This window comes from Macrobrachium rosenbergii, chromosome 32 (genome assembly GCF_040412425.1).
Source record: "Macrobrachium rosenbergii isolate ZJJX-2024 chromosome 32, ASM4041242v1, whole genome shotgun sequence".
Classification (NCBI taxonomy): Eukaryota; Metazoa; Arthropoda; class Malacostraca; order Decapoda; family Palaemonidae; genus Macrobrachium; species Macrobrachium rosenbergii.
This window is the reverse complement of record NC_089772.1, coordinates 14,311,625-14,338,509: the sequence shown is the minus strand read 5'-3', so window position 1 is coordinate 14,338,509 and position 26,885 is coordinate 14,311,625. Positions and strand designations below refer to the sequence as shown.

Genomic DNA, 26,885 nt, shown 5'->3' with positions numbered 1-26,885 from the left:
GCAACGTCATGATTTCTCCATCGCGTACAAAATGGAGCGCAGCCGACGCTAACATCAGATAAAACTAAAAGGGACGGCGAGCATTTAGCCCACGATTCATGATTTTTAGGACAGGACCGACCCGCCTGCCCTCCCTCCCTCGAATGTCATATCCGACCTTCCAGAGTGGAAGGTCCACATCTTTAGTATTCCCGTCAGAATTCCCAAATATTTGTGGAGCAGGAACATTCTGCCGCTGTAAGTGTCTTCGAATACAGATGAAGTGAATCTATTCTGCTCAGACAAGTGGTCGATAGCCCTTGGCAAGAATGGGGGGAGGATGAAAGGATAATGGCCGGAGGGAAAAATGGAAACGGGTCCGAGTTTTATGAATGCATTTTGTTCGCGCGCTTAGGTACGCGCGCTCTCTCGCGCGTTCATTCCTCTTCTTGTATTAAACAAGGCGGCTATTTTCGTCCTCCGGAATAATACAGCATCTTTGTAACGTTTTTCTTCCGATCCTCGACGCGTTCATCGACTTTGGGAGTTTTAGAACCCGCCAGATGGAATCACTGACAAACCGCCATATTTTATCGATACTTTTCCATTTATTTATTTTACCGATGAAGGGAAACTTTCCATCGTAACATCATCCTTATTCGAAGGTGAAAATATTGTTAATCTCTTTATTTTTTCTTGCTGGTATTTTGGAAAAACGTCGTTCTTGGCTCTCTCTCTCTCTCTCTCTCTCTCTCTCTCTCTCTCTCTCTCTCTCTCTCTCGTTTCAAGACCAAGAGATGTAAACATTCATCCTTTCCTTTGAATTCAAACTCTTAGAAAGTTTGATGTTTCGGGATTCCAGGAGTTGTTTGTCCTCACACACACACACACACACACACACACACACATACACACACAAACACACGTACATATTAGTAACATTAGGTCCCAATCTGAGCGAAGTCTAACTTAAAACTCATAGATTCTTGAAGGCAAGGACTCGGGTGAAGTTGCAGCTGTCAGGGTAATTAACCCAAGCTGGTTTAAAGAGAAGTAAGGAATGCAAATATGGAAAACCAGATTAAATATGGGTGGTAGGACGAAGGACGCAGAAGTCTACGAGGCACGTGTCAGGTTCTAAGACGGGGATCTGCGGTCAGCAGGGAGTGTTATAGAGTGGTTTCAGGATTACGGGAAAAGGAAATAACACGAGGGAGTGCCGGGCTGGAAATAAAACAGATTGGGGAAGAAAAGAAAGGCTGTCAAAATTAACAAATCCAAGACAAATTGGAATATCATGTACAGGAATACAAGAGGATAAACAAGTTAACGATCTTGATTGTCCTCTTCCGGGTGACAGAAGGGGAGACATGACACAACCTATATTGTTGCCAGAAGCACGATTATGGCTAACTTTATCCTTAAATGAAATAAAAAGTACCGAGGCTAGAGGGCTGGAATTTGGTATGTTTGATGATTGGAGGGTGGATGATTAACTTACCAATTTGCAGCCCTCTAGCCTCAGTAGTTTTTAAAACTGAGGGCGGACAGGAAAAGTGCGGACAGAATAAAGAGCGATCGGACAGACAAAGCCGGCACAATAGTTTTCTTTTACAGAAAACTAAAAACAGGATGGTGGTAAAGTGGAATATGTTGGTTCATATAAGCATTTACGAATAAATTTAACAGATGATGATAATATGATAGAGGAAGTGAATCGCAATACTCGTGAAGCAAGAACCGTACCAGCAAATGAGGAAACTATACGGAGGAAACTCCCAGTGGCTGTGGAATCCACTGTTGGAATGGATACAGGAATTGTTGAGCCAACTCTCCTACACGGAAGTGAAGTGGTGAAATACAAAAGAAAGAAAAGAGGTTGAAGCTGCAGAGATTGTTTGGGTAGTAAGTGTTTCAAGAGAAGTGCTAAAAGAGAGAAATATGAGGACACTTAGAAGTGGTGAAATATCGAGTGGTGGATAAAAGGAGGGATCAGTGGGTTTTGAGATGGTTGGGTCAAGTTGGAAGAGAAGAGGATTATAGGTTAAAGTGAAGGGTGAGGAAGATTTTAAAGTTAATGAATATATATGTCGTGGGAGGGTTCCAACATCTACAGAGAGAGAGAGAGAGAGAGAGAGAGAGAGAGAGAGAGAGAGAGAGAGAGAGAGAGAGAGATGGGTGAACGGTGTACTATGTATACGGGTGTTTGACGCGCTGTTGATGAGCCTCCATTATCGGTATATGAAAATGGCCAACAATAATTAGCAATTAACATATCAATGTGGCAGTAACTACCGTCTTATAATTGTCCATGGAATTAGCTTGATACACACACACACACACATATATTTACATATACATATACATAAGTAAAATCCTCTTCTGGCTGATGTCAGGAAAGGAAAAGCCAGCAACGTGATACGCAGCTATACATCCACCCACCAAGCCTTTAGCCAATGATGATGTTTACGTTCCAAACCGTTTAGGGTCCCAAAGCCTCTTCACAAAATATGACGAAAGCCTCTTAATCCGGACGCGGGAACGCATCAGGTTTCTATCTTCGTTAAGTCTTTTATTTCCTGATGATTAATTTGGGAAGGGGATCCAGAATGCGACGCCGTCTCTTTCTGTACTTTTGCTCCATTCACCACTTTCTTCATCTACGCCTCTCCAAAGACGTCCTTCATCTCTCTGACCACTATTTTCCTCCATTCTTTGCCTCTGTTTACTGCCTTCCATTCTTTCCAACAAACGTTGGTCGAGTTTTTTCCCCCACCTGCGATAATCTTTGCATGCTTTTATTTTCCAACCTTTCCTCTCCATATTACGGCGAACACAATAAACCGCTCTCAAATTCTCATGCATATTCAGCATCAGCTCTTCACTCCCACAAAGGAGACAAAGATTAACGATCCGTTCCTGTTTCTTTGGGGCTACCTCTGTTTCATCTCTCTCTCTCTCTCTCTCTCTCTCTCTCTCTCTCTCTCTCTCTCTCTCTCTGCTCTGGTTTCTTGCTTCTGTTGCTACCAACTTCGCGTTCCACCTCCCTCGTCATTCAACCAGTATCCGTAACATTTATCCTATAATGTTACATCATCATCATTAATTATCTTCATACAAAATCCTCCTACCGACAGAAACATTTTCTAGTGATGTGAGCTCTTACGTATAATTATAGTAATACGACATTTTGCCAAGTAAAAAATAAATAGAAATACACGCGGGTGATTACAACAAGAGATATCGTTTTTGTTTTTTTTCTCTCGTTCAGCTTAACGAGCGTTAAAGTTAACTCGGATTAAACATTTCACAGTAATTCTCTGCGTCATTCAGCACTGTTATTCTGAAATGTTAGTCTGGTATTTATGTTCTTTTAAAACTATAATTTCATCAATTTATTGACGAAACGTAAAAGAACCAAATCTTTCTTCTGTGCGCAATGAAGGACGGTAGTGGTGCCTGGTACCTTGAGACTTGGCAAACATTTAAAACAAAACGATGAGGGGCGGGGGGGAGGGGGGGGGCTGTTGACAAAAACTGACAGGTGGACCGATGTGACTGCAAAATTAATTAGCGCTCGGCAAGTGGTTGGCTGGTAATTTTTCCTACGTGAGTTTCTCAAGAATAAGCGACCTTCGAACACAGTGCTTTTGAAGAGCCGTGGAGTGGTCTTACTGATTTGGTAGCTCGTTCCATTGAAGTGTAATAGACAATTGTAAACGGGTTGAATTAATTGTTGGTAAAGTGTTCAATCGGTGTTTTGTTACTAATAGCCTTAAGTAATCTTCTAAAATTAAAATATGAGATCCGCGCATTGTGAATTTTTACGTCTATGATGTGACTATATTGTTCATGAAAATCAGGAAACTGTATCCTGAAAGAGGCTGCGAGGACTCAATTTCAAGCAATGCTTGAGAGGCGTAATAATTTTGTTAGAGAGATAATGGTATAAAGGAAAACTGTACCGGTATTAGGAGAGCTGTTAATCAGCTCAGTGGTCTGGTAAAACTAAGGTATACTTAACCGGTATTCATCAGTAAAATATTACAGGTGCAGCGTTATTTCTGTAAAACAGCTCGATGGCCAAGTCGGTTAGAGCAGCAGCCTCAGACTTCTTAGAGGTCTGTGGCCTGGGTTCAAATCCGCAGCCAACCGTTTAGAGAGGCGGACACTTTGCTATCCGTGTAGACACCCTGGGATTATGTATGTAATCAACGGATAGGTTTGCTTAAAAAGCAAATGGGTGTTACATACTAATACACACACAAACAAAGCCACTCCAAGATCTTCTAAAAACATAACAGACACCTCACACGTCTCGACTGTCGACCTAACGTTTCCTCGCTGCTGGGAGAAAGGGCGCTGGGGACTGGTACAATACATGTACATATGCTACCGGGGTCTAAGCGATGACAGGCAGGGCAGCCGATCGAGACTACAAAATCTCCCCCAAAGCCAAATCAAAGCCCTTCAAAAAGAAGGCATCGTGCTTACCCCATACAAATGGGAAAAAAGCTCGTTACAAGAAAAAGAGGAAGTTATTTCTGTAAAACCTAGAAGACAGTACTTCCAGCCATTACACGATTTGAATTTTTGGAAGAAACTGTAAAATCTTGAGACCTCACCTAATCTTTGGACATTTCATAAGCAAACCTCACTTCGTAATGATTCAGGTATATCAAAACCAGGTTGCTAAGATTATCAGTACCACCAATTTACAGTCCATCCGTAGTCTTCACTGTAAAGGAGAATTCATCGCGATCATTTAGCTGGCTAAACTATTACTTTGCAAGTAGGGAAGCATTTTGACAAATTAGTGATCCAGCCAAAGACAAACCCTCGTTTCGAACGCATCCTGACACGAAGAGCAAAGCAGGCTTGCGTTGAATATGCATTCTACCGTGTATTATCCCTAGAAAGAAAAGTCCCGACATCAGAGGTTCGAACTGAAAGTTCACCTTTGTTGTGCTAAGGTTCAAAGCCACTTCGTTGCAATGTAGATCAGTACCGAACGTTTGCTTTAGCATCCTGTATACCACTGATAGAGCTGAAGAGTCTCCCAAGGCTTCTCGGCAGCCCGGAATGTTTCGTTGACACTGGAGAATTCGGACAATGATGTATCAGGTGGTAAGCAAATTTTCTTTGGGAGCAATAGAGGTTATGAATATTAACGCTCTGTAGCCTGCTGTAACTTCTACATATAATTACATAACATGAATGATAATCATTGTTCCCCACCACTGGAGTTACTGTTTTGTGGATTTTGGTAGCTTTGTTTTTTAATAGTGTGAATTCTTAGGGACTTTTTCTTTTTACCATAAAAAAAAGTGAAAAATGCGCCGAAGTTTCTTCAGCGCAATCAAGTTTTCTGTATAGCGCATAATGCTGTATGAGCAGCGGCCCATGAAAGTTTCAGCAACGGCCCGGTGGTGGCCTGTCCTGTACCGTTCCCCGACGCACGAGCATGGCTAAACTTAACCCTAAATAAAAAAATAAAAAAACTACTGAAGCTAGAGAACTGCAATTCGGTATGTTTGATGATTGGAGGGTGGATGATCAACATACCAATTTGCAGCCCTCTAGCCTCAGTAGCCTTTAAGACCTGAGAGCGGACAGACAAAGTGCGGACGGACAGACAAATAGCCATCTCAATAGTTTTCTTTTACATAAAACTAAAAGGTTGAAGTTTGCTTGCTGTCATCACTAATAGCCAAAAAACGACGAGGTTAGCTTGTTGTCACCATAAAGGACTGTCAGCATATATATCGAATCATATCACTATTTCAATGTATTCGTGAAATGGGTATTTTTTTTTAACGAATACATTTGATTGAAAGGGCTCGCTTTTGATCTACGTGTGGTGTTTGGTGTTGATGTTATTAATACACTTTACTATTCTCCAGCGAATATCCAACATTTGTCAAGGTAACACAGACATCATAAAAAAAAAATAACTATACAATGATGCACTGTAATGTACTTTCTCTGCATATTAAGATTTTCAGATTTCTGCTAAGAAATATTTTGGTCTAGAAAGAGTATCAAAGATTTCTGCAAATATTTCATGCAATGTCTAAACCAGGAAGACAGCATTTATAAAATTATTACAAAAAACAAGTAATAAATGCGCCGAAGTTGTATGTTTCTTCGGCGCAGTCGAGTTTTCTGTACATGGTATAATCAATGCCACCGACAATAGATCTATCATTCGGTGGTCTCGGTATAATGCTGTATGAGACGCGGCCCATGAAACTTTTAGCCACGGCCCTGTGGTGACCTTTTCTCTATCGTTGGCAGATGCACGATTATGGATAACCTTTAACCTTAAACAAAAAAAAAACTACTGAGGCTAGAGGGCTGCAATTTGGTATATTTGATGATTGGAGGGTGGATGATCAATATACGAATTTGCAGCCCTCTAGCCTCAGTAGTTTTAAAGATCTGCGGGCAGACAGAAAAACCTGTGGACAGAAAAAGTGCGGACGGACAGACGAAGCCGGCACAATAGTTTTCTTTCACAGAAAACTGTAAATGATTTTGATCTAGGAAAAAAGTACGACAAACCTCATTTTCAAATTTAAATAAATCCAAAAATACGAAACACAGCATTTCCATGATAAAAACTAAAATCACTATCAATAAAACGGGTTAGACCTGCAAAATGAAAATTCCAGCGGCAGCGCATTCTTTTTCAGTCGAGGCAGCCTCAAGAAAAACTGGTGATACGTCAGAGTTTGACGTCCAATTTGCATACCACAGTGAATGGCGCTTTGAAATATAGAAAAGTCCGTCTGAGTTTCGGGTGTCATACAAGCCCCGTAATTGATGTACCTGGGAGAAGATTTACGAGCCGGGCTCACGATTTGCAGAAGTATTTGACTGGTAAGACAAAGAAATGTGACCGGGCGCTACTATAAACTATCTACCGCGTGAATGGGGTGTTCGGGTAATTACATATTATCAGGAAAGACAAGCGTGCTGATACTGAATGCAAGTGAATATTGATTTCATTTATTCGAGTTTTAGTTTTCTGTAAGAGAAGACTATTGTGCCGGCTTTGTCTGTCTGTCTGTCCGTCCGCACTGTTGCTGTCCGCACTTTTTCTTTCCACCCTCAGATCTTAAAAACTACTGAGGCTAAAGGGTTACAAATTGGTATGTTGATCATCCACCCTCCAATCATCAAGCATACCAAATTGCAGCAATCTAGCTTCAGTTGTTTTTATTTTATTTAAAGTTAAAGCCAGCCATATTCATGCTTCGGGCAACGATATGGGATAGGCCACCACCAGGCCGTGGTTAAAGTTTCATGGGCCGCGGCTCATGCTGCATTATACCGAGACCACCGAAAGATAGATCTATATTCTGTGGCCTTGATTATACGCTGTAGCGGCTGTATAGAAAACTCGATTGCGCTGTAAAAACTTCGGCGCATTTTTTACTTGTATTTTTTTTTTTTTAGTTAACGTTGCTGTTTAAAAGGCAAATGCAATGTGCAAATGTTATATTGCAAAAATTCCGTTCGCCAAAATGTATAAATTTTACGTAAGAAAAGGAGCCTGAAAGTCATTTACCATTTTTGACATAACCATTTCACGCTCCGGTGGAAAATTCCTCACAGGTATTTTCAGAAAGGAAACGTTCCCTGGTATTATCTTTTCGTAACCCTTCCGCGAAAAATAGATGAACTCAACGAGGACTAATTCTAAAGGCGAAATTCATTCTTTCGACGTGTCCTTGGTCTCAAAAAAATTTAAAAAAATAAAACACTCAATATAAACTTCATTAACTTTTGTAAAACATTCGACAATCAGATGGAAGTTCACCACAGTTCTGAATGCTTTGTCGAACTGAATACAGAATTTAGGCCAAAGGCCAAGCACTGGGACCAGTGAGGTTATTCAGCCCTGAAAGCGGAAATTGACGGTAAAAGTCTGAAAGGTGTAACAGGAGGAAAACCTCAAAGCAGTTGCACTATGAATCAATTGTTAGGAGAAGGTGTAAATTAAGATGGAAGAAAGAGAACATGAAAGGAGGTACAGTAAAAGGAACGAAAGGGGTTGCAGCTAGGGGCCTAAGGAATGCACGCTGCAAAGAAAGTAGTGCCTACAGCGCACCGCGTGACGCGCACTGACGGCCCTAACTCCCTGCGGGGTTCATTAGCTTTGGTAAAACATTCGACAATCAGATGAAAGTTCACCTCACCGCAGCTATGAAGGCTTTATATTCTGTACTCTGTCTCTTTGGTTCAAAGACGCGCCTCGGGATTTCGAGCTACCCTTCCTTTCAAATACGCTTGCGAAAACACATTTTTTTTTACTTTGGATATGACGTAATACTTACGCAACGGTTTTTTTTTTTTAAATATGATGCGTCAATATCTGAGCGGGGTAGACCTTGAAATGTGATCTTTCTGTCGTCTGCAACGATCCCCAATCATCATGAAAGCAAAAATTATTGCCATCGATTCGAAATCGTTTTCTCTGACCACCTAAAGTTCATCACCTCCAATTTCAGTCTATTTGGCCTTTGTGTTACACAGGCAATCTATTTTCCCACTATTACACAATGCTCAACTGCATACGGCTCTTTCCAATTCCCCTGTTACAGGCTTTTTAGTTTTCTGTAAAAGAAAACTGTTGTGCCGGCTTTGTCTGTCCGTCCGCACTTCTTTCTGTCCCCACTTTTTCTGTCCGCTCTCAGATCTTAAAAGCTACTGAGGCTAGAGGGCTGCAAATTGGTATTTGATCATCCACCCTCCAATAATCAAACAAACCAAATTGCAGCCATCTAGCCTCAGTAGTTTTTATTTTACTTAAAGTTAAAGTTAGCCATAATCGTGCTTCTGACAACTCAACAACACAGGCCACCAGGACTAGCTGAGAGTTTCATGGGCCTCGGCTCAAGCAGCATTATACCGAGACCACCGAAAGATAGACATATTTTCGGCGGCCTTGATTACACGCGGTAGCGGCTGTACAGAAAACTCGATTGCGCCGAAGAAACTTCGGCGCAATTTTTTACTTGTTATTTGTTTGTTCGTCCTAGTTACAAATACTCTTTATTCAGAGCCATATTCTATCGCGCCAGGCACCCAAAAAGTAATATTGCAGAACGATTTTTTTCCCCCCGATTCGGGCGATTTGGTAAAATGGCTTGCATATTACTCGCTTTGCTGGTCTATTTGGCGACTTATTTCTCCACTTTATTATAATTCTTTTTTTTCCTTATCTTATTTGTAACTTACTGTAAAAGAGATCCATTTCTTTATGGTTTTAATTTACTGTCTTCTGAAATTTGCGGACCTTTCCTTTTGAATACGATTTCTTTTAATCTTAAGAAACCTAACTTCTGATGTGTTTTTTCAGCGTCAAAGACTTCAAAATCTCAAAATATATGTACATGTATATTATATATATATATATATATATATATATATATATATATATATATATATATATATATATATATATATATATATATATGACTATGAAATATTTTCCGTCAAAACAGAAATCCACCTAATGAAAGGAACCAATAAAAACGCCCCAAAAAATGTAGAAAATGTAGCTATATTTCAGAGACACTATCTGTCTCCCCGAACAGGCATATATAACGAATGAAATAAGAGTCACAGAGCAGTGGAATATTCCTTCACCGGTATAAATACCACTGCTCTGTAACTCTTATTTCATTCATTACCTGCCTGTTGAGGGAGACGGACAGTGTCTCCGAAATACACCTAGAACTTTCTACCCTTCTGTTGTTTTTTATGGGCACCTTTTATTAGATATATATATATATATATGTATATATGCAATCTAAATTATCATTTTGCTCACTCTTTCAGCAACGACGTCTGTGTCGAGGGTAACACTAGCTGGACAGAGAGCGCAACTTCCGTGCGAACTTCCACTTCCGGCTGACAGGCCTACCTTAATCTTATGGTATAAGGATCAGTCAACAAAACCGTTTTATAGGTAAGTCTTGACCTGCAATTTATGCCTGCCTGACCTGCAATATTATACTATGTTTTATGTATGTGCGTGCTAGGGCAGTCGGTTTGTAACTGAATACAGGTAGTATGCAGTTTTTTTTTTTTTTGACACCTAAGGATGTAGTTTTAGTTTTGTGATGCACTTTTGTAACGACATAAAGCCATTTAGTGGAGCTTCTGAACACTTCAGATGGAATCAGTATCTATGGAGAAACATATCCACTGGGTACAAATGTATTTTTAAAAATAAATCTAAACGGAGAGCTTTCGGGAATCAGTTCGATTCCCCTTTTTATTCAGATTGAAAAGGATTGACATGGGGAATCGAACAGATTCCCGCAAGCTCTCTGTTAAGATTTATTTCTAAAATATATTGGTACCCACAGAAACAAATTCAGTTATGTATGGGTACAAATGTACTTAAAAATAAATCTAAACAGACAGCTTTCTGGAAATCAGTTCGATTCCAACTTTCACTCACACTGAAAAGTGGAATTGAACAAATTCCCGAGAGCTCTGTGTTCAGATTTATTTTTAAATATATTTGTACCCACACATAACTGTGGATTTGTTTCTCCATTTCAAAACTCACGCTGCCATGAGAACTTTTTAGTCAATATCGACATTCCTAAATAGGAACTGAACATCCCCTGCTCCCAGTGATAATTCCCCTCTTACGTTCATTGCAGTGTGAAAGCCGCCAGATAATCGCTGGGTTTCCTGACCCGTAATAAAGGTCATGTCACATTAAAATGCAATTTGTGGAGGGACGGGGAGAAGAAGACAGAGATTGTATGGGTTTGGATGGAAGACAACAGAAAAGAAATTTGGAATAATTGGTTAGTTATGCGCGCCTGTGTAGAACAGACTGGAGCAGGGTGGTATACACCTGGACCGCTGGAATGGTCGCGTTCAGATGTCGCGAGTTCGCGCCTCCGCCAGAGCAATGAAAAAATGATCTGCTCTGTATCAGGATCAGTTACTGCTGCAGTGTTGGGGGGTCTGCTGCGGTGGGAGGTTGGAACCACCATTCTTTGGGAGCTTGAATTTCAAGTCAGTGGCCCCTGTGGCGTGCTTGTTCCGTGTGAACACATATGCTTCACATGTGTTACTTTTCTGCAAAGGGAATCGTCCTTGCTTTTAGTAACTGGAAGATGAACGCACCGGTGACAGTATGTATGTACAGGACGTATGTATGTGTGTATGTATAAATAAAGGCAATACCACGAAGGAAAGTGAAACAACGGAGTGGTGCTAGGCCTTTCGACTTGCTGTCCTTTACTTAGCATTTATTTAGATATTCATCACGTTCCATATTTTCGTGATTCAGTTATACATGTATGTATTTATGTACGTATATGTGAAGAGCGATACTCAGTTCTGTAACACAAAGGTAGACAAAGGTAATCTCTCTAGAATCTATTGGAATAACAGATCGAACAGCAGACCAAAGCCGTTTTCATAAGCGGTTAAGGAACTTCAAAGGACATGTGATTATGCAGTAGCGAATCCCCGAGGATCTAGAATTAATCTTCTTCAAAAGAGGCTTTGGGCGCAAAAAGCTTCTATAACCTTTCGGGTTAGTTAGTTTTCTGTAAAAGAAAAATGACGAATTGGCTTTTTGTCTCTCCGTCCGCCCTCAGATCTTAAAAACTACTGAGGCTAGGGGGCTGCAAATTGGTACGTTGATCATCCACCCTCCAATCATCAAACTTACCAAATTGCAGCCGTCTAGCCTCAGTAGTTTTTATTCTATTTAAGGTTACAGTTAGCCATGATCGTGCACCTGACACCGCTATAGGTGCCAACAACACAGGCCACCATATGGCTGTGGCTGAAAGTTTCATGGGCCGCGGTTGAGAGTTTCATAGGCCGTGGCTGGGAGTTACATACAGCATCTCCCAAAAATCATTTTTGTCCATCCCGGCATATTTTGCAGATGCTACTACGACAGCAAGTACTACGGTATCTGTTTTTACTGTAAACATGAACTGACACCTACTGAAGGTTAATAGATATGAAAGTATGCCTATATATTTGAACATTACTAACTACAACTGCTCTTTTCCTGTACACAAAAAAAAAAGCTAATCAAGAAAAAATACGGGAAGATCACAGTGCCACAGAGATATTTATCAAAGGAAGACATGCCAGTTCGAACGTCTTTGTGTACGAGCGTTTCTGCGTGAGCCAATGCGCTTTCTGTCTACAGAGGAATTTGCGTTTCACGTCTGATGATTTCTCACGGGAACATGCAAAAACGCATCTTTGAAAATTCGCCGATATTCGATGATGATTTTATGCTCGGCTCATAAGCACGCACCGCTGCATCACGTAAATTTCCTGTTTCCATTCACCTGTAACGTCAGAATTTGACTTTCATCCTATTATCTGGAGAATACGGCAGGAGATGAAACGAGTGTCTTCTTGACATGATTACGTTTGTTACCGTTGCTTTTCTGCGCTTATTGTAATTATTACTGAGAATCCCTCTTACCGGTATAGCTTTTACCTGGGCCGTGAGGACGCGTGAGACATTCTTCTGGGAAATCATAAAAGCTATTTCTGCCTCGACCATGCATCCATATTGTCTGGATAAATTTGGAGATTTAATGAAAGTCACTAACAATATTTTCTGAGAAAAGTAATAGCCAATTTACATCTCCATGAGTTATGGGAAGAGTATTAGCACCTGTACAGAGAGGGGGCTGAATTCCAACAATCAATGGCACTCGAGATTTAGGGTAATTGTCCTCTCATCCTTGAGTGCCAGGAGGAAGTTTAAGCTTTTTTCTTTATAAATAACGATGAATTTCCACTTATGTTAAGAAAACCGGGCGTTTCTATAAAAGCCTAATTTATTAGTTTTGACGCGAAAGATTTATTTTGGTTGTTAGTCAAGAAAGCATTATAAGTATTGGCGTTTTGTGAGAAAACGTCGACGTATACTTACTGCATGATTCAAATGTTAACAACCACAGAGATTTTGACAACAGCTGAGCGTAGAATTCGTATGAAAAAACGTACAGTATTCTGATACCGTTTCCATTTTCAAATTAAGGCTCTGTCTTGCTATATACACCTCTCCCTGTGATGTTTTAGAAGTATTCAAATCTCTCTCTCTCTCTCTCTCTGTCTCTCTCTCTCTCTCTCTCTCTCTCTCTCTCTCTCTCTCTAACACACACACATACACAGATGGCTCTGTCTTGCTATATTCATCTCTCCCTGTGATGCTTTAATAGTACTCAAATCTCTCTCTCTCTCTCTCTCTCTCTCTCTCTCTCTCTCTCTCTCTCTCTCTCTCTCTCTCTCTCTCAAACTATTCATTTCTTCCTTTGATGTTTTAGCAGTACTCATCTCTCTCTCTCTCTCTCTCTCTCTCTCTCTCTCTCAAACACACACACACACACACTTTAACATTTCATGTTACATAAGAGTTGCCAAAAAACATCATTTTTGTTTTATAAAGGCATCACTCATCCTTTCAACTCAGATAAAAGTAAGAAATGTTCGTCTGATCCGATGCATTTTTTTTTTTTACCCTACACAATTATTTTCGTATTTCTCGAATCATAAAAATTACATACATATTAATTATAATGTAATGGGAATGTTTTCCAAACTACGGCTCTGAAACCCACTTATTCCTACTTATTCCTTTCGGTCCTTTAGTACAGAATTTGTAAGGAAGAATTTCTTGAAATAGCAACCGCCACGAGAAGTAATGCATCCCCCGGACTTTTGAGCGACGGACTCAGACAGTGCTGATTAAGAAATGAAGGAGCGGTGGACGTATTCACTCAGTTTATAAAAATCTCCTTCTTGTTTCAAGAGATGTCTCACAGTTTTATTAGAGGAGGGTACTACGTTACCTGGGACGGCCTCGAGATATTATCGCTCAAATTCTCTTAAGCTGTTTCTCAGTGTCATTCTTCAAATGCCATCTAGTGCGAAAATCATGTGCAAGAGTAAGCGTGAGGGAATGTGTGTACGCGTATAAGAAATAGAATGCTAGAATGTATGTAGATATTAAAGTACTCAACAACAACAAAAAAGTGAAAAATTCGCCGAAGTTTCTGCGGCGCAATCGAGTTTTCTGTACAGCCGCTACAGTGTATAATCAACGCCACCGAAAGTAGATCAATCTTTCTGTGGTCTCAGCCGGCCGCGGTGGCCTGTGTTGTTGCGTTGCCAGAAGCACGATTATGGCTAACTTTAACCTTAAATAAAATAAAAACTACTGAGGCTAGAGGGCTGCAACTTGGTATGTTTGATGATTGGAGGATGGATGATCAACATACCAATTTGCAGCCCCCTAGCCTCAGTACTTTTTAAGATCTGAGGGCGGGGAGAAAAAGTTCGGACGGACAGACAAAGCCGGCATAATAGCTTTCTTTTACAGAAAACTAAAAAGGGGAGTGGAAGATAATAATGACCTTTATTCGCGATCGTCAAACTCACTGAAGCTTGAACTTGTGCGACAGATAACCAACATGTTGGAGAATTCGCTCGATTTCATGTTCAGGTTCTAGAGAATATTCTCTAGACCTTGGTACCCACGGTACAAATTCTCGCGCGAGATCTCGCCAAAGCAGTAAGTAAACCGAAAGAGAAACAGCGTCGTGTATACCCAGCCCTCCTCCGAAATCCTGTTTGTTGACCCACCACTTTCGACAGTCAAGCTCATGCAGCTCGTGAGGAACGGCAGCGTGTTCCAAATAAAAGTTACCGATCATTTTACATCTATATAAAAGAGTTATGAGTCTGAGAATCACATATTTACCTTGGGCTTGTGGTTATAATACCCCGTCTTACGGGGTGCCACCGTAATGGTAAAACGTCAAAGGGCAATTCAGCATATGTACATAAATGATGAAGATATTTGAAAGGACGATAAAGGCATCATGAAATCTCTCAAGAAATATACGAGACAGGCAGAATATCTTTACCAGTGCGCTCCGCATGGTTACTTTTTTTTTTTTTTTCCTTTTGTCTAGCAGAACTGAGATCGGCAAGAAATTTGATTACAAACTCTGCGGTGAGAGCTTGCCGGGTTCCATTTTCTGCCGCTGTTTGAAGGTTGAAACTCCAAGAGAGAGGAGACTTTTCCCTGGCGAGAAATCGCCGAAACTTCTGCTGGAAGTCCACCAGAAGTTACCAATGAATGCATTAAAACCCGCTCGCGCGTGCCCCACACATCCTACCGACGCCGCTCTGGTGAAAACGCAGCCTTCTCGGCAAAGGTGACAACTTATGCCATTTAGAGAAGACAGTTTTGCTGCTGTAGTTTATTACCACATTGCCAGAGGTTTTCATAAATCAAGGAAATTAAATACTCTCAGAAAAATCTGCTAAAAGCAAGATAGAATAAAACACAAGAAACGCCAGAGGATTCCTTTTCTGGATGAATAAAGAACTGTCATATTCAGATTCTGAGCAAGACTAAGCAAGCCTTCCTAAGAAAAACCCGTTTCTTGAATATGCATTTAGGCTTAATTTCCTGGCCTACTCTTGCCTCCTCTGCCCTAAAATGGATAATTGCAGTATCTGCAAAATTTTTTAAATTGAGATATGACACCTATTGGGCTCGTGAAACACCAATACACAAGTTCTGCAGTTTCAGAATGATTCATCAATGCTTCATCTAGGGGGTCACATTTGCAGTATCTGCAAAATCAGTAGTAAGACAAGGGAAAAAAGCAGAATCTACGATTTTTATCAGGTTTGTATTTTTGCAGATACTGCAGTCTTCCACTTTAGGGCTGTCCTGACCCTGAGACTGATCTTGGGTACCAGCCACTTTGCTGACCACTCAGCCCCCCTGCAACTGAACTAAGAAACTGTTTTTCTTTATTTTTCTTTGTTCTCCCGTGTCCTTTATTTTGCGAGGCCTGAAAAAATGTATTCATTGAGAGGATCTAAGGTAACCATCCAGATGTGTCATTTCCTTCTTGAAATGCATTCTAAGTGTTTCTTTCTAAGTTTCACGTAAGATAAGCTGTACGTCCCGTTGCTAAGTAACCAATTGGTTCTTAGCCACGTAAAATAAGTCTAATCTTTCGGGCCAGCCCTAGGAGAGCTGTTAATCAGCTCAGTGGTCTGGTAAAACTAAGGTATACTTTTAACTTTTCACGCGAGATTTCCCCTTTACAGCTTCGACGCGAGAGAGGCGGCAAGTGGACGTCACAAAATCCATGACAATTCCGATCTCGCAACAAGATCCAAGTTTGCCTTAGACAAAGATTTCCCGAACGTGAAGGTAAGGAACGCTTATTCTCCTGCTTAGAAAATGAGACTTTTCGTCATAAACACTTATAGGGAAACGAAGTGTATTTCTTTAATAATGATAAGAACCGTCGTAAATACTTAGGGAAACGAAGTGTATTTCCTTAATACTGAGTCAAACCAATCTTACGGAGAATTTAAAGTAACTGAGCTATATTTCAACGAAAAATTAACGACGTCAAAAATTAGTACAGTTATAAAAAGTAACGGAAAACCTTAGCAACATGAATCAGGCGAAAAACGCGCATCATATCAAAACCACATACCAAACCAATTTCTTCTTAGCTTCCTCCTTGAACCATCACCTTGATGCCTGTTCTTTAGATCGGTTCCATTTGTTTCCAACGCCTCTGATTTCTTCTTGTTTCCTTGACGTTTGACAGAATGGTCGTATCGGATACCTTGAAGTTGAAGGAGTGATATTAGCAGATGCGGGAAACTACACCTGCAGAGTTGATTTCATGACGTCGCAGACTATGATGGCACTTCTGAAGCTCACTGTTCATGGTAAGTAGGTGACAAATAGATGAGAATTGGAAAATGACGGGAAAATTCAAGCATTCATCAGTAATCAGGGCAGTGGTTCTTAACCGGGGGTGCGAAGCCGGTTCCTAAGGGGCGCGAGGATGCCTATGAATAATTAAAGCAAAATGTACTTTAATATACGCACGTTATTTTTTTTTGTAAAAAAAATAAATAACTAATAATAATAATTATGTGAGTAATAAAAATCCACAATTATATAGTAAATGTATTACCATATAATTGTGGATTTTTAATACTCAGATTGTTTTTCACGAAATTGTGAATCTATTAGCAATAATAATAATAATAATAATAATAATAATAATAATAATAATAATAATAATAATTATTATTATTATTATTATTATTATTTTTATTATTATTATTATTATTATTAAGTGGTTTTGCTATTAATACACATCGTACCAACTTCGTAATTTAGCTTTCTTTCCTTCCAGCAATTCAGGGGGTGCGAGAACTGACTGCTGATTTGAAAGGAGTGCACACTCTCAAAAAGGTTAAGAACCACTGAATTCTGAGTTTAGGGATCGTAGAGAAACAAGGGTTCACAAGCAAGATGATTTAATAAATTTACTCAGGTACCAACAACTACAAATTTTTCAGTGCTCGATCACTGGTATGGCCCTGACATCATTTTTTGACAAATGCTGATATTTTCCAAAGGATATGGTTAGTACGCATGGCCTGCCCCCCTTCAAAAACCCATTGAATAAAAATGTTAAAGCTTTGAAACCGCCATCAAAAGCCAATGTAATTCGTTCCTTATTTCACAGACTAGGTTATATTTGCGTTCGAATGAAAACGCGCTCATCGAAAGCCAGACTGAAAAGTTTGCAATAAAAATTGCCGAAAGGCATTACGGTTGTACCAGGGAAACTCTAAAATGCTAGCAAAATGGAGGTGAAATGTTTAGGTTACGTAAAGTGGGTCGACGAAATCATAATAGGTTTTTGTATAAGTGTACAGTGGGTTTCTGTACGCGTATACAACGGGTTTGGGGACCGTGGGGAGTCTTTTCAACACGGTATCATCTTTGATTCAGCAGATAAATATGGGAGAGTGACTGTCGTATGGTTTTATTTGAAGTCACCCAATGGATTACTGTTTTATATCATTCATTTTTGTGTAATATTAGAGTGAAACGAAAATCTCACAGAAACGCTATACTCAAGTGATAAGAAGCGGTTACAACAACAACGCGATTAACTTAATTTTTGGATTTCCAAAGGCACCAAAAACGACTTCCAACCATGATTAATGATCTTGTTTTTTGAATGACTGGTAACTCGAGTCTTCTCTCAGACAAACAACGCTGTTGCTTTTCCAGAGGAAATACGAGGACTCGAGGTGTTTGATATGGACGGCGGAATCGTGAGTAAAGTGGTCGGCCCACACGAGCAATTCAAGAGAGTCATGCTGTCTTGTCGAGCGTATGGGGGTAAGTTGTATCGTCTGGAATTCTAACAAAAGATGCCTCCTTGCCGTTTCTTGTTCTGCATACTGACAGCCTTGAGTAATCGAAAACTGAACATACAATAACTTGAAATCAGTGCTGCCAATTTATCTTTGATAATAAAGACATTACTGGAGCAACAAGTCTACAGTTTGTGTGTACATATATTTAAAGATAAAATAACTTGCATCAGTGCTGTCAATTCATCTTTTTTAATAAAGACATTACTGGAGAAACAAGTCTACAGTTATGCGTGTACATATATTTAAAGATAAATCTGTACAGTTTCCCGAGAGCACTCTGTACAGATTCACCTCTAAACATATGTGCAGATACACAACTGTGGATTTGTTTCTCCATTTCAAGAGTCACGCCACTACTACGAGTATTTTTTGAAGACATGACTCGTATCATTTTATCTTACGGATTCGCAAGAACGAACATTAAATCAAACTATTTCTCTTTCACCCAGGATATCCACCTCCGGTGGTACAGTGGATGTCTGGAGACATGATCCTGAAATCATCGACCGATCAGGCTTATAACTTAGAGCCCGAAGTCAGTCTACCGGGCAGTCTGGGCTCCCAGCCCCTCCCGATGGTGAGCGTGATGCTGCACTTGGCCGGGCTCCGGAGAGAAGATAATGGGAGAGAGCTCAAGTGCATTGCTTTCAACACTAATCTTACCCAGCCAAGGTCTCGCGTCCTCACTATACAAGTCTATCGTAAGTTATCATCACCAATATTCGTTACTTTTTTTTCTTTTTGCTTTTTGCCTGGCGAATGACGGAGATACTCACAGGATTATCCATTGAAATCAGTGTTTCTTAACCTCGGGGGTGGGGGGAAGGGTCAGCAATTTCCAGGCGAGGCGCGAGCCCTGAGGAAAATTTAAAAACTCTCTACTGATATTCGATATTCTCTTAACAAGAGTGAGGAACTAATATTCAGACGTTTATGAAAAAAAATGTAAACGTCAGTTTCCTATAGTCTATACTACTCCAGTTAGACTCGTTGGGCTTAAGAATAAAAATTCTCTTTATCTTTTTTTCATTTTCCTTTCAATCTGGGAGGGAATTTTACTCATAGAGGCAAGGGGTGGGGGCGTGGAGGAAAGGACCAACTCTTAGAGGGGGGGTTGTAATAAAAAGTTTAAGAACCACTGATCTGAATAAATATTCTATTTTTACACACATATTTAGGTTAAGAACCACTGATCTGAATAAATATTCTATTTTTACACACATATATTTAATGATATATAAAAAGTTTGGTTAACCTAGTGCACATTTACCTCAGTGCTTTTCAACAATTTAGTTGTACAGATGTGTATGAGTAAAAGGAACCTATCTGTGATACAGTCCTGGTGCATTGCATTGGAAACGTATCTTAGTAAACTACTAAAAATTCAGAAAGTTCTTCTCCTTGAAATGAGGTGGCTCCAGAGAAGAGCAAGTCACTGCCACGTTCATACTTTACCTTCTGAATCGAGGATGAACATCTTGTGCAGAAAACTTCCAAATCTTTCGTTAGTTATCTTACTGCTGAAAAAAAATTCGTCAGAAGGGTACTGATCACTCTTACACACGCGCCACAAAACTGACTCGAGTCCTGTATGTGAAGACTAACCACCTCTCTCTCTCTCTCTCTCTCTCTCTCTCTCTCTCTCTCTCTCTCTCTCTCTCTCTCTCTCTCTCTAGCCAGCACTTTCTTTCTGTCTCCCTCACCTTCATCCTCACAGGAGTTCAAAATGATACGCACGGTCCATCTGCTTATCTTCCTCCATTCTCCTGTCATGACCAAACCACCTCTCAGTGCAATGGGTCTCTTGTCAAATTCTGCTAACATTCATTACCATATCTTCACATAATTCTGCACTTTTCCTCATTTCCACTTGTTCCAGAGAGTTTTCACCTTATTTTTATATATTTGTTTGTACGTAACGGTCACGATTCAGTTTAGACACCCACAGCAACTTCTGCTTCCACAGCCGTAGCAGATTTCTCATATTCCTTCCTTCACCCCTCAACTATCCATGCCAACATTAACTGCCCTGTCTTCCCGGCATTCTTTTCTTCCATGTTCGTAATTTTATTTTTCTTGACTAGAATTTCTGAAAGGTCTCTTCCTACAAAAGTGTTCAGCTTCCTTCGCCAAACTCCGCAGTACCTCTGTATTATCGCTGAGGAACACTGAATTATCTGGGTACGGTAAACCCCCACTAAAGATATCAGTTCACATCACAAAGTTATACATGCATTTCCTTTTTCGCTCTCACTCTTATACACACTAACACACATACACACACACACAATATATATATATATAAATATATATATATATATATATATATATATATATATATATATATATATAATTTAAATAAATGTGTGTGTGTTAGTGTGTATAAGAGTGAGTGAAAATGATATATAAGTTATGTAAACATTCATCATACATTCAGTGGGCGTTTACTGTACATATACATATACATATATTTATATATATATATATATATATATATATATATATATATATATATATACACATATATATTATATAATATATATATATATATATATAATGTATACACAAACACATGTGTGTGTGCGTGTGTGAGTGTGCGCGCGCGCACAGCTTTAAAATACTGCCAGTTAATTTAGACTAACATCCGGAATAACCGGTTTTATGCGCGTCGTTTTCATTAGCAGTGTTAGACATTCTACAGCGTGGAGGTTATCAAGAAACGTGAAAAACATACTACACGCAATTAATCCCTAAAACATCAAACTGGCTGCAATTTAGCTTTTCTCGTTGAGAGGGAACAATAAAAGACTGATTACACTACATTTATCCGGTCTGTAGTAATTGCCATCGAAAATTAGCTTTGCCCAATGCGGCAACATGGAACAAAGAAATACCATTTCCAATGAGTACGTGTGTCTCCCCGGCGGTTGCACCGTTTAATTTTAACTCAGACATACATAAAAGATGAGTGAACTTTAAACTTGGGGCCCCGAATTACTTTTTCCACTTTCACTTGGAAAGTTGAATGCTTAAACGGGACCCAGTGGCTTTTCGTCGAAGCTTCTATATATAATGTGTAGATATGTAGATATATATATATATATATATATATATATATATATATATATATATATATATATATATTGACTTTATCACATACACAATTGTTCTGTGCATTAGCAGAATTACTAAAAGGACCTCATTCAATTCCACTGTTTGTCCAAGAAAGCATGAAACTTTTTCTGAATAAATAACTCCATTACATACCATCCAGTTTGAATGAGGTCCTTTTAGTAATATATATATATATATATATATATATATATATATATATATATATATATATATATATATATATATATATATATATATGTACATATATACATACATACACACATCATCCCAGGGTGCGACGACCAGTGTTACTCTACAGGCCAAGATGAAGATAGAAATATCTCCCCGAATTTCTCTCCGGGTTGCGCTCGGGATTTCGCCCGGGCATTCTTGCCTGGCGTTCTCGTTCGGACAATTTTGTCATTCCTCCGGCGCAATGAGCATTTCTCCGACATAACTTGGGAAAGCGGCCGATTTCTCAGGTTTCCGTTTTCTCTTCGCGAGAGATGAAATACCCAGTACAAAAAATAATAATAAAAACTTTCGTAAATGGAAGATCTTATGTAATTCAAACCAAGATTTTAAAGCCTTGCTTTTTTTTTTTTTTTAATTGCGTTAAATCGACGTGCTTAATGAACAATATGTTTCGTCAAATTGATGAGCGATGCAAAGACAGTAATTACTTGAGGGTGTCACGAGGTAAAAATAGCAAATACTTAAAAGAATAAAGAGAAATAATAAGGCAGTTTCCACGAATAAAAATCGAATAATCTTTTATATTACTTATATGAGCGAATGGATATTTTCTAACAGAAACATTTAAAAGATTTTATTCTGACGCACAACATATATATATATGTTGTACGTCAGTTCATTTATATATATATATATATATATATATATATATATATATATATATATATATATATATATATATATTATATATATATAAATGAACTGACTGGGCAAACAAAATAGCACAATTTGCGACGCTGTTCGATAGATGAAAGACGCGTGAATGATTTCCTCCGCGACTAATTAGTCTTTATTTTTCCAACAGTGAGACACCAGAGATAAGGAAATAGGATGGAAAACTGAAAATGCTTAAATCTTTACACAACACAGAAGCTAAAACAATATATACATATATACATATACATATATACATACACATATATAATATATATATATTTATATATACATACAGACATACTTATATATATATATATATATATATATATATATATATATATATATATATATATATATATATATATATATATATATATATATAATATACATATATATATATATATACATATTGCAATATCAAGAAGACACATCCTTACAGAAATCACTTTTATTAAGAGATACCAATATCTTTAAAATACCTAGCTCTCTCTCTCTCTCTCTCTCTCTCTCTCTCTCTCTCTCTCTCTCTCTCTCTCTCTCTCTCTCTCTCATCAGTATCATGCATCCAGGAATGTTTTTGATGAATCTAGTTTTTTTTTTTTTGAGGCGACATTTGCTGTGCGATTTTTCTGCACAGAGGGTCAACCACGAATCGGCAAAAGTATGACTGAGGGGAGCGGCTGTTAGAGCCAAGTAGGTAGAGATTAAGGTAACGAGAATGTCCTCTCACAGACGCCTTATTGATTGTACTTCTGTACAACCAACCAGTCAAGAAAACTGAAGATATATAGTAATATATTTGCTGAACATTGAACACTAAGCAGTTTGATAGCAGATCAGTATCGACCTTTGACAGATTGATAGCAGATCAGTATCGACCTTTGACAGATTGATAACAGATCAGTATCGACCTTTGACAGATTGATAACAGATCCGTATTGACCTTTGACGGATTGATAACAGATCAGTATCGACCTCTGACGGATTGATAACAGATCAGTATCGACCTCTGACAGATTGATAATAGATCAGTATTGACCTTTGACAGCTTGATAACAGATCAGTATCGACCTCTGACAGATTGATAACAGATCAGTATGGTTATTGAAAATCACATTCTATTTCATCTCATCAACATCTGCAACAGCAAGAATTTTCACGTCCTTAGATTACTGAATGCATTCTAGGTAGACATAAGGTAAAATACGACATATCACTCGCCATGGTATAAAAATAAAAGCAGGGTGGGATATGTAACCACCATACATTTTCTCCGTCATTATTTTCCAGCCATCTTAAAGTAACTCATCCATAAACCTGCTATTCCCAGACGCTAAAAAAAAACTTTTAAATGGAAAAGAAAAAACAAAGAATGATATTCTCTCTTCCCCTCAGTTCCTCCCTTAGAGGTGAAAGTGGAAGGCCTGGAAAAACCAATGATGGCTGGAATCGAATCGATGTTGTTGTGTAGAACGACCGGGTCCCGGCCGCCAGCCACGCTCGCCTGGAAACTCGAAGGATCGTCTGCTCTCACGCCTTTACCTGCTCAGGTGGGCCCTGTGAATTTGTCTTCGATGCCGCTCGCTGGTAGTCCTTGTTACTCGTAGGTTGTATAGGCATATATATTCATATGTATAAAAAGTCGTGATCATTATCATTAAAACTACTGCCAGTAGTAGTAATAGTAGTAATATTATAGACATTACCCGACGACGAAACAAGCGACAAAAGGAAGCAGCAGGTCTTCACGAAAACAAGCTGCGTGGTTAGGAAGAAAAGACGACGTGAATGATTCAGGTATCAAATCAATCCGAGCTCTTTCACGATGAAGTCTACTAAGGTTCTGAAAGATTTTCATTCTCTCTCCATTGCCATTTAGAATTATTCAGCATCTCTTTTCGGTGATTTTAGCAGATAGCAGAGATTTCATTATGAAAACGGTGTCAGGCTAATTACTTTCACATGACCTCTCCCTGAACGTCGAAGGTAATTAGATGAAATTTAGATGAAATTTACGTAATCATTATTCATCCTATTGTTGCAACTGGATAAACTGGAATAATGGACAACAAATAAAAAGGACTTGAAACGAAAACTCCCATTTCCAGACAGATACCCATACTTGTAGAATGACAAATGCCATTAAATCTTCAATCACGACTTTTATATCAGTCGTCAACCGCAGAGAGAGAGAGATATGAGGAACAAGGACCAACCTGGGAAAAAAAATAAGATATAGCGGAAAATTCGTTTTGCCCTTTTTCTTTCCACCTACCGATAATCCAATTCTCAGGGGCGGCAACAAATCTCCTTTTATTGATTGCTGCTCTCTCTCTTCCCTCGCTCTCTCAGTCGTCGCTGGATCAGAACACGACCCTGAGGAGAGGGCGGCTCCTGCCGACCACAGACGACCACGGGCGGACTCTCACCTGCACAGCGACCAACCCTAAGGTGACGGAGTACAAACTGTCCGTCTCTCACACCTTGGAGGTTCACTGTAAGTCACCTTTGCCTTTTCGCTTTTTTTTTTTTTTTTTTTTTTAATGTGTATGTGTACGTGATTTCTAACAGTGCTGTTTCTACTAAATCTCTCTCTCTCTCTCTCTCTCTCTCTCTCTCTCTCTCTCTCTCTCTCTCTCTCTCTCTCTCTCTCTCTCTCTCATACGCACACGCGATCATGCGCTCCCGTCTATACTGTTTATTTTCTTTGATGCATGACTGATCTGCAACCGTCAAATTTCTGTTAAGTCTCTCTCTCTCTCTCTCTCTCTCTCTCTCATGCACACACGATCGCATACATATCTATAGTAATTTTCTTGATGCATGTTTGATCTGCAACGGTCAAATTTCTGTTAAATCTCTCTCTCTCTCTCTCTCTCTCTCTCTCTCTCTCTCTCTCTCTCTCTCTCTCTCTCACACACACACACACACACACACACACAAATGAGCAAGCACACCTTTACACCACGCATCTAGACTTTCTTAATTTTTTTGACGCCTATATGATTTATGAAGATCATATTTCTGTTAAATCTCTCTCTCTCTCTCTCTCTCTCTCTCTCTCTCTCTCTCTCTCTCTCTCTCTCTCTCTCTCTCTCTCTGTTCTTGCATGTATATCGGAGTCTTACGGAAAAATACTTTATGATCAGCTCACTCTACCCCAGGATAATGACATTATCATATTTCAAATGAACACCGCAATACACACATCCAAATCGACTGTCAATTGTCTACCAAAATAACAGCAAACGTTATGGATTAGGAATAAATCATTTCACTTGGGGCGTATTGCCCAAGAGAAACCATCCTTGCAATATCAGCAGATTGCCTATTCTTTGGAGCCGTTTTGACTATGTAAAATGTATTTTCAGAAGGAATATAAGATTACAGTTACGGTTTGAGATCGATCATACTGAATTAGGGAGGGATTTGAAGGAACTGGGGGTCTTGACAAAAAAAACTTTGAAGTATGAGCGAATAAAAAAAAAAAAAAACTCGCATGAATAACATATAAGACACGCCTTTCTTTTTTCAAACTACCGGCGAGGTACGCTGCTTATTGAGAATTCAAACTACCATGAATATTCTCCCTTGATTTATCGTCTCCCAAACAATTATATTCCGCTGTTTATGATTCTCGATTCCGCAAAATTGAAAGCTATTTTTAGAATGGGACGGAATATTATCAGTTTGCATTTGAGAATGTTTGCACACATCTAAATGTGTTCGGTCATTACATGACGGAATTTTCGTAATGTTCACCTTTCTTTGCTTTACTTGTCTTCCTAAATAAATCAGAATCATTATCATGTTTTCTTGACGAGGTACTGATTTCATTATTCATGGTATTTTTTTCTAAATCAAGATATATATATACACAGTCACTAACATTTTGTTCAAGCCAATGCTGAAGACATCAGTATCCAGTGGTATCATTAATCCACAAAGACAAATATATGGAGATTGGAAATTATATGATATACTTAAAAAGTTATGTCAATTCGTTAAAGTTTTTTTTTTTTTTGTCACGGAAAAACCCTGGTGATTTGGGCAAAGCCATTGAGGATATTTCCGAATATTTAATGAGAGTCAGCATTCCCATTATGAATATGAAATATGCTGGAAAGCAATCATAATCTGGCTGTTAGCAAAGCCGCGGCATAGACGTGACTTGACTACGAATATCAAGATATTTCTCTCTTTGTCTCACTCTCTGTGTGTGTCTCTCTCTCTGTTAATATACATATATATATATATATATATATATATATATATATATATATATATATATATATATATATATATATATATAAACAAACATTAAGCTACAAATGGCTTGTTACCTAAGTGACTCGAACGCTCGACAGTACCCTCCAACGACTTCCAGTTGACATTCAAAACCACTCTTGATAGCCGAATGGTTTTGAACGTCGACTGGGAGTCGCTGGTTCGTAATGTCGAGCGTTCGAGTCACTTGGGTACCAAGCCATTTATCACTTACAGTTCCCCTACGGTGATAATTCCGAAGCAGCGCGAACTGGATATTAAACAACATTTGTAGCTTGATGTTTGTAAAC

At 39.0% G+C, this 26,885-nt stretch overlaps 1 protein-coding gene across 1 annotated transcript in view; it reads left to right on the top strand.

The window, feature by feature from the left end:
• Window positions 1-26,885, top strand: part of LOC136855725 (protein turtle homolog A-like) — a 143,710-nt gene that overhangs the window by 81,190 nt on the left and 35,635 nt on the right. Inside the window, exons 3-9 of the mRNA XM_067133063.1 lie at window positions 9,829-9,958; window positions 16,129-16,234; window positions 16,644-16,767; window positions 18,134-18,244; window positions 18,732-18,983; window positions 23,704-23,858; window positions 24,661-24,805. Of these exons, the coding sequence (XP_066989164.1) occupies window positions 9,829-9,958; window positions 16,129-16,234; window positions 16,644-16,767; window positions 18,134-18,244; window positions 18,732-18,983; window positions 23,704-23,858; window positions 24,661-24,805 (1,023 nt within the window). The remainder of the gene's footprint in view (window positions 1-9,828; window positions 9,959-16,128; window positions 16,235-16,643; window positions 16,768-18,133; window positions 18,245-18,731; window positions 18,984-23,703; window positions 23,859-24,660; window positions 24,806-26,885) is intronic.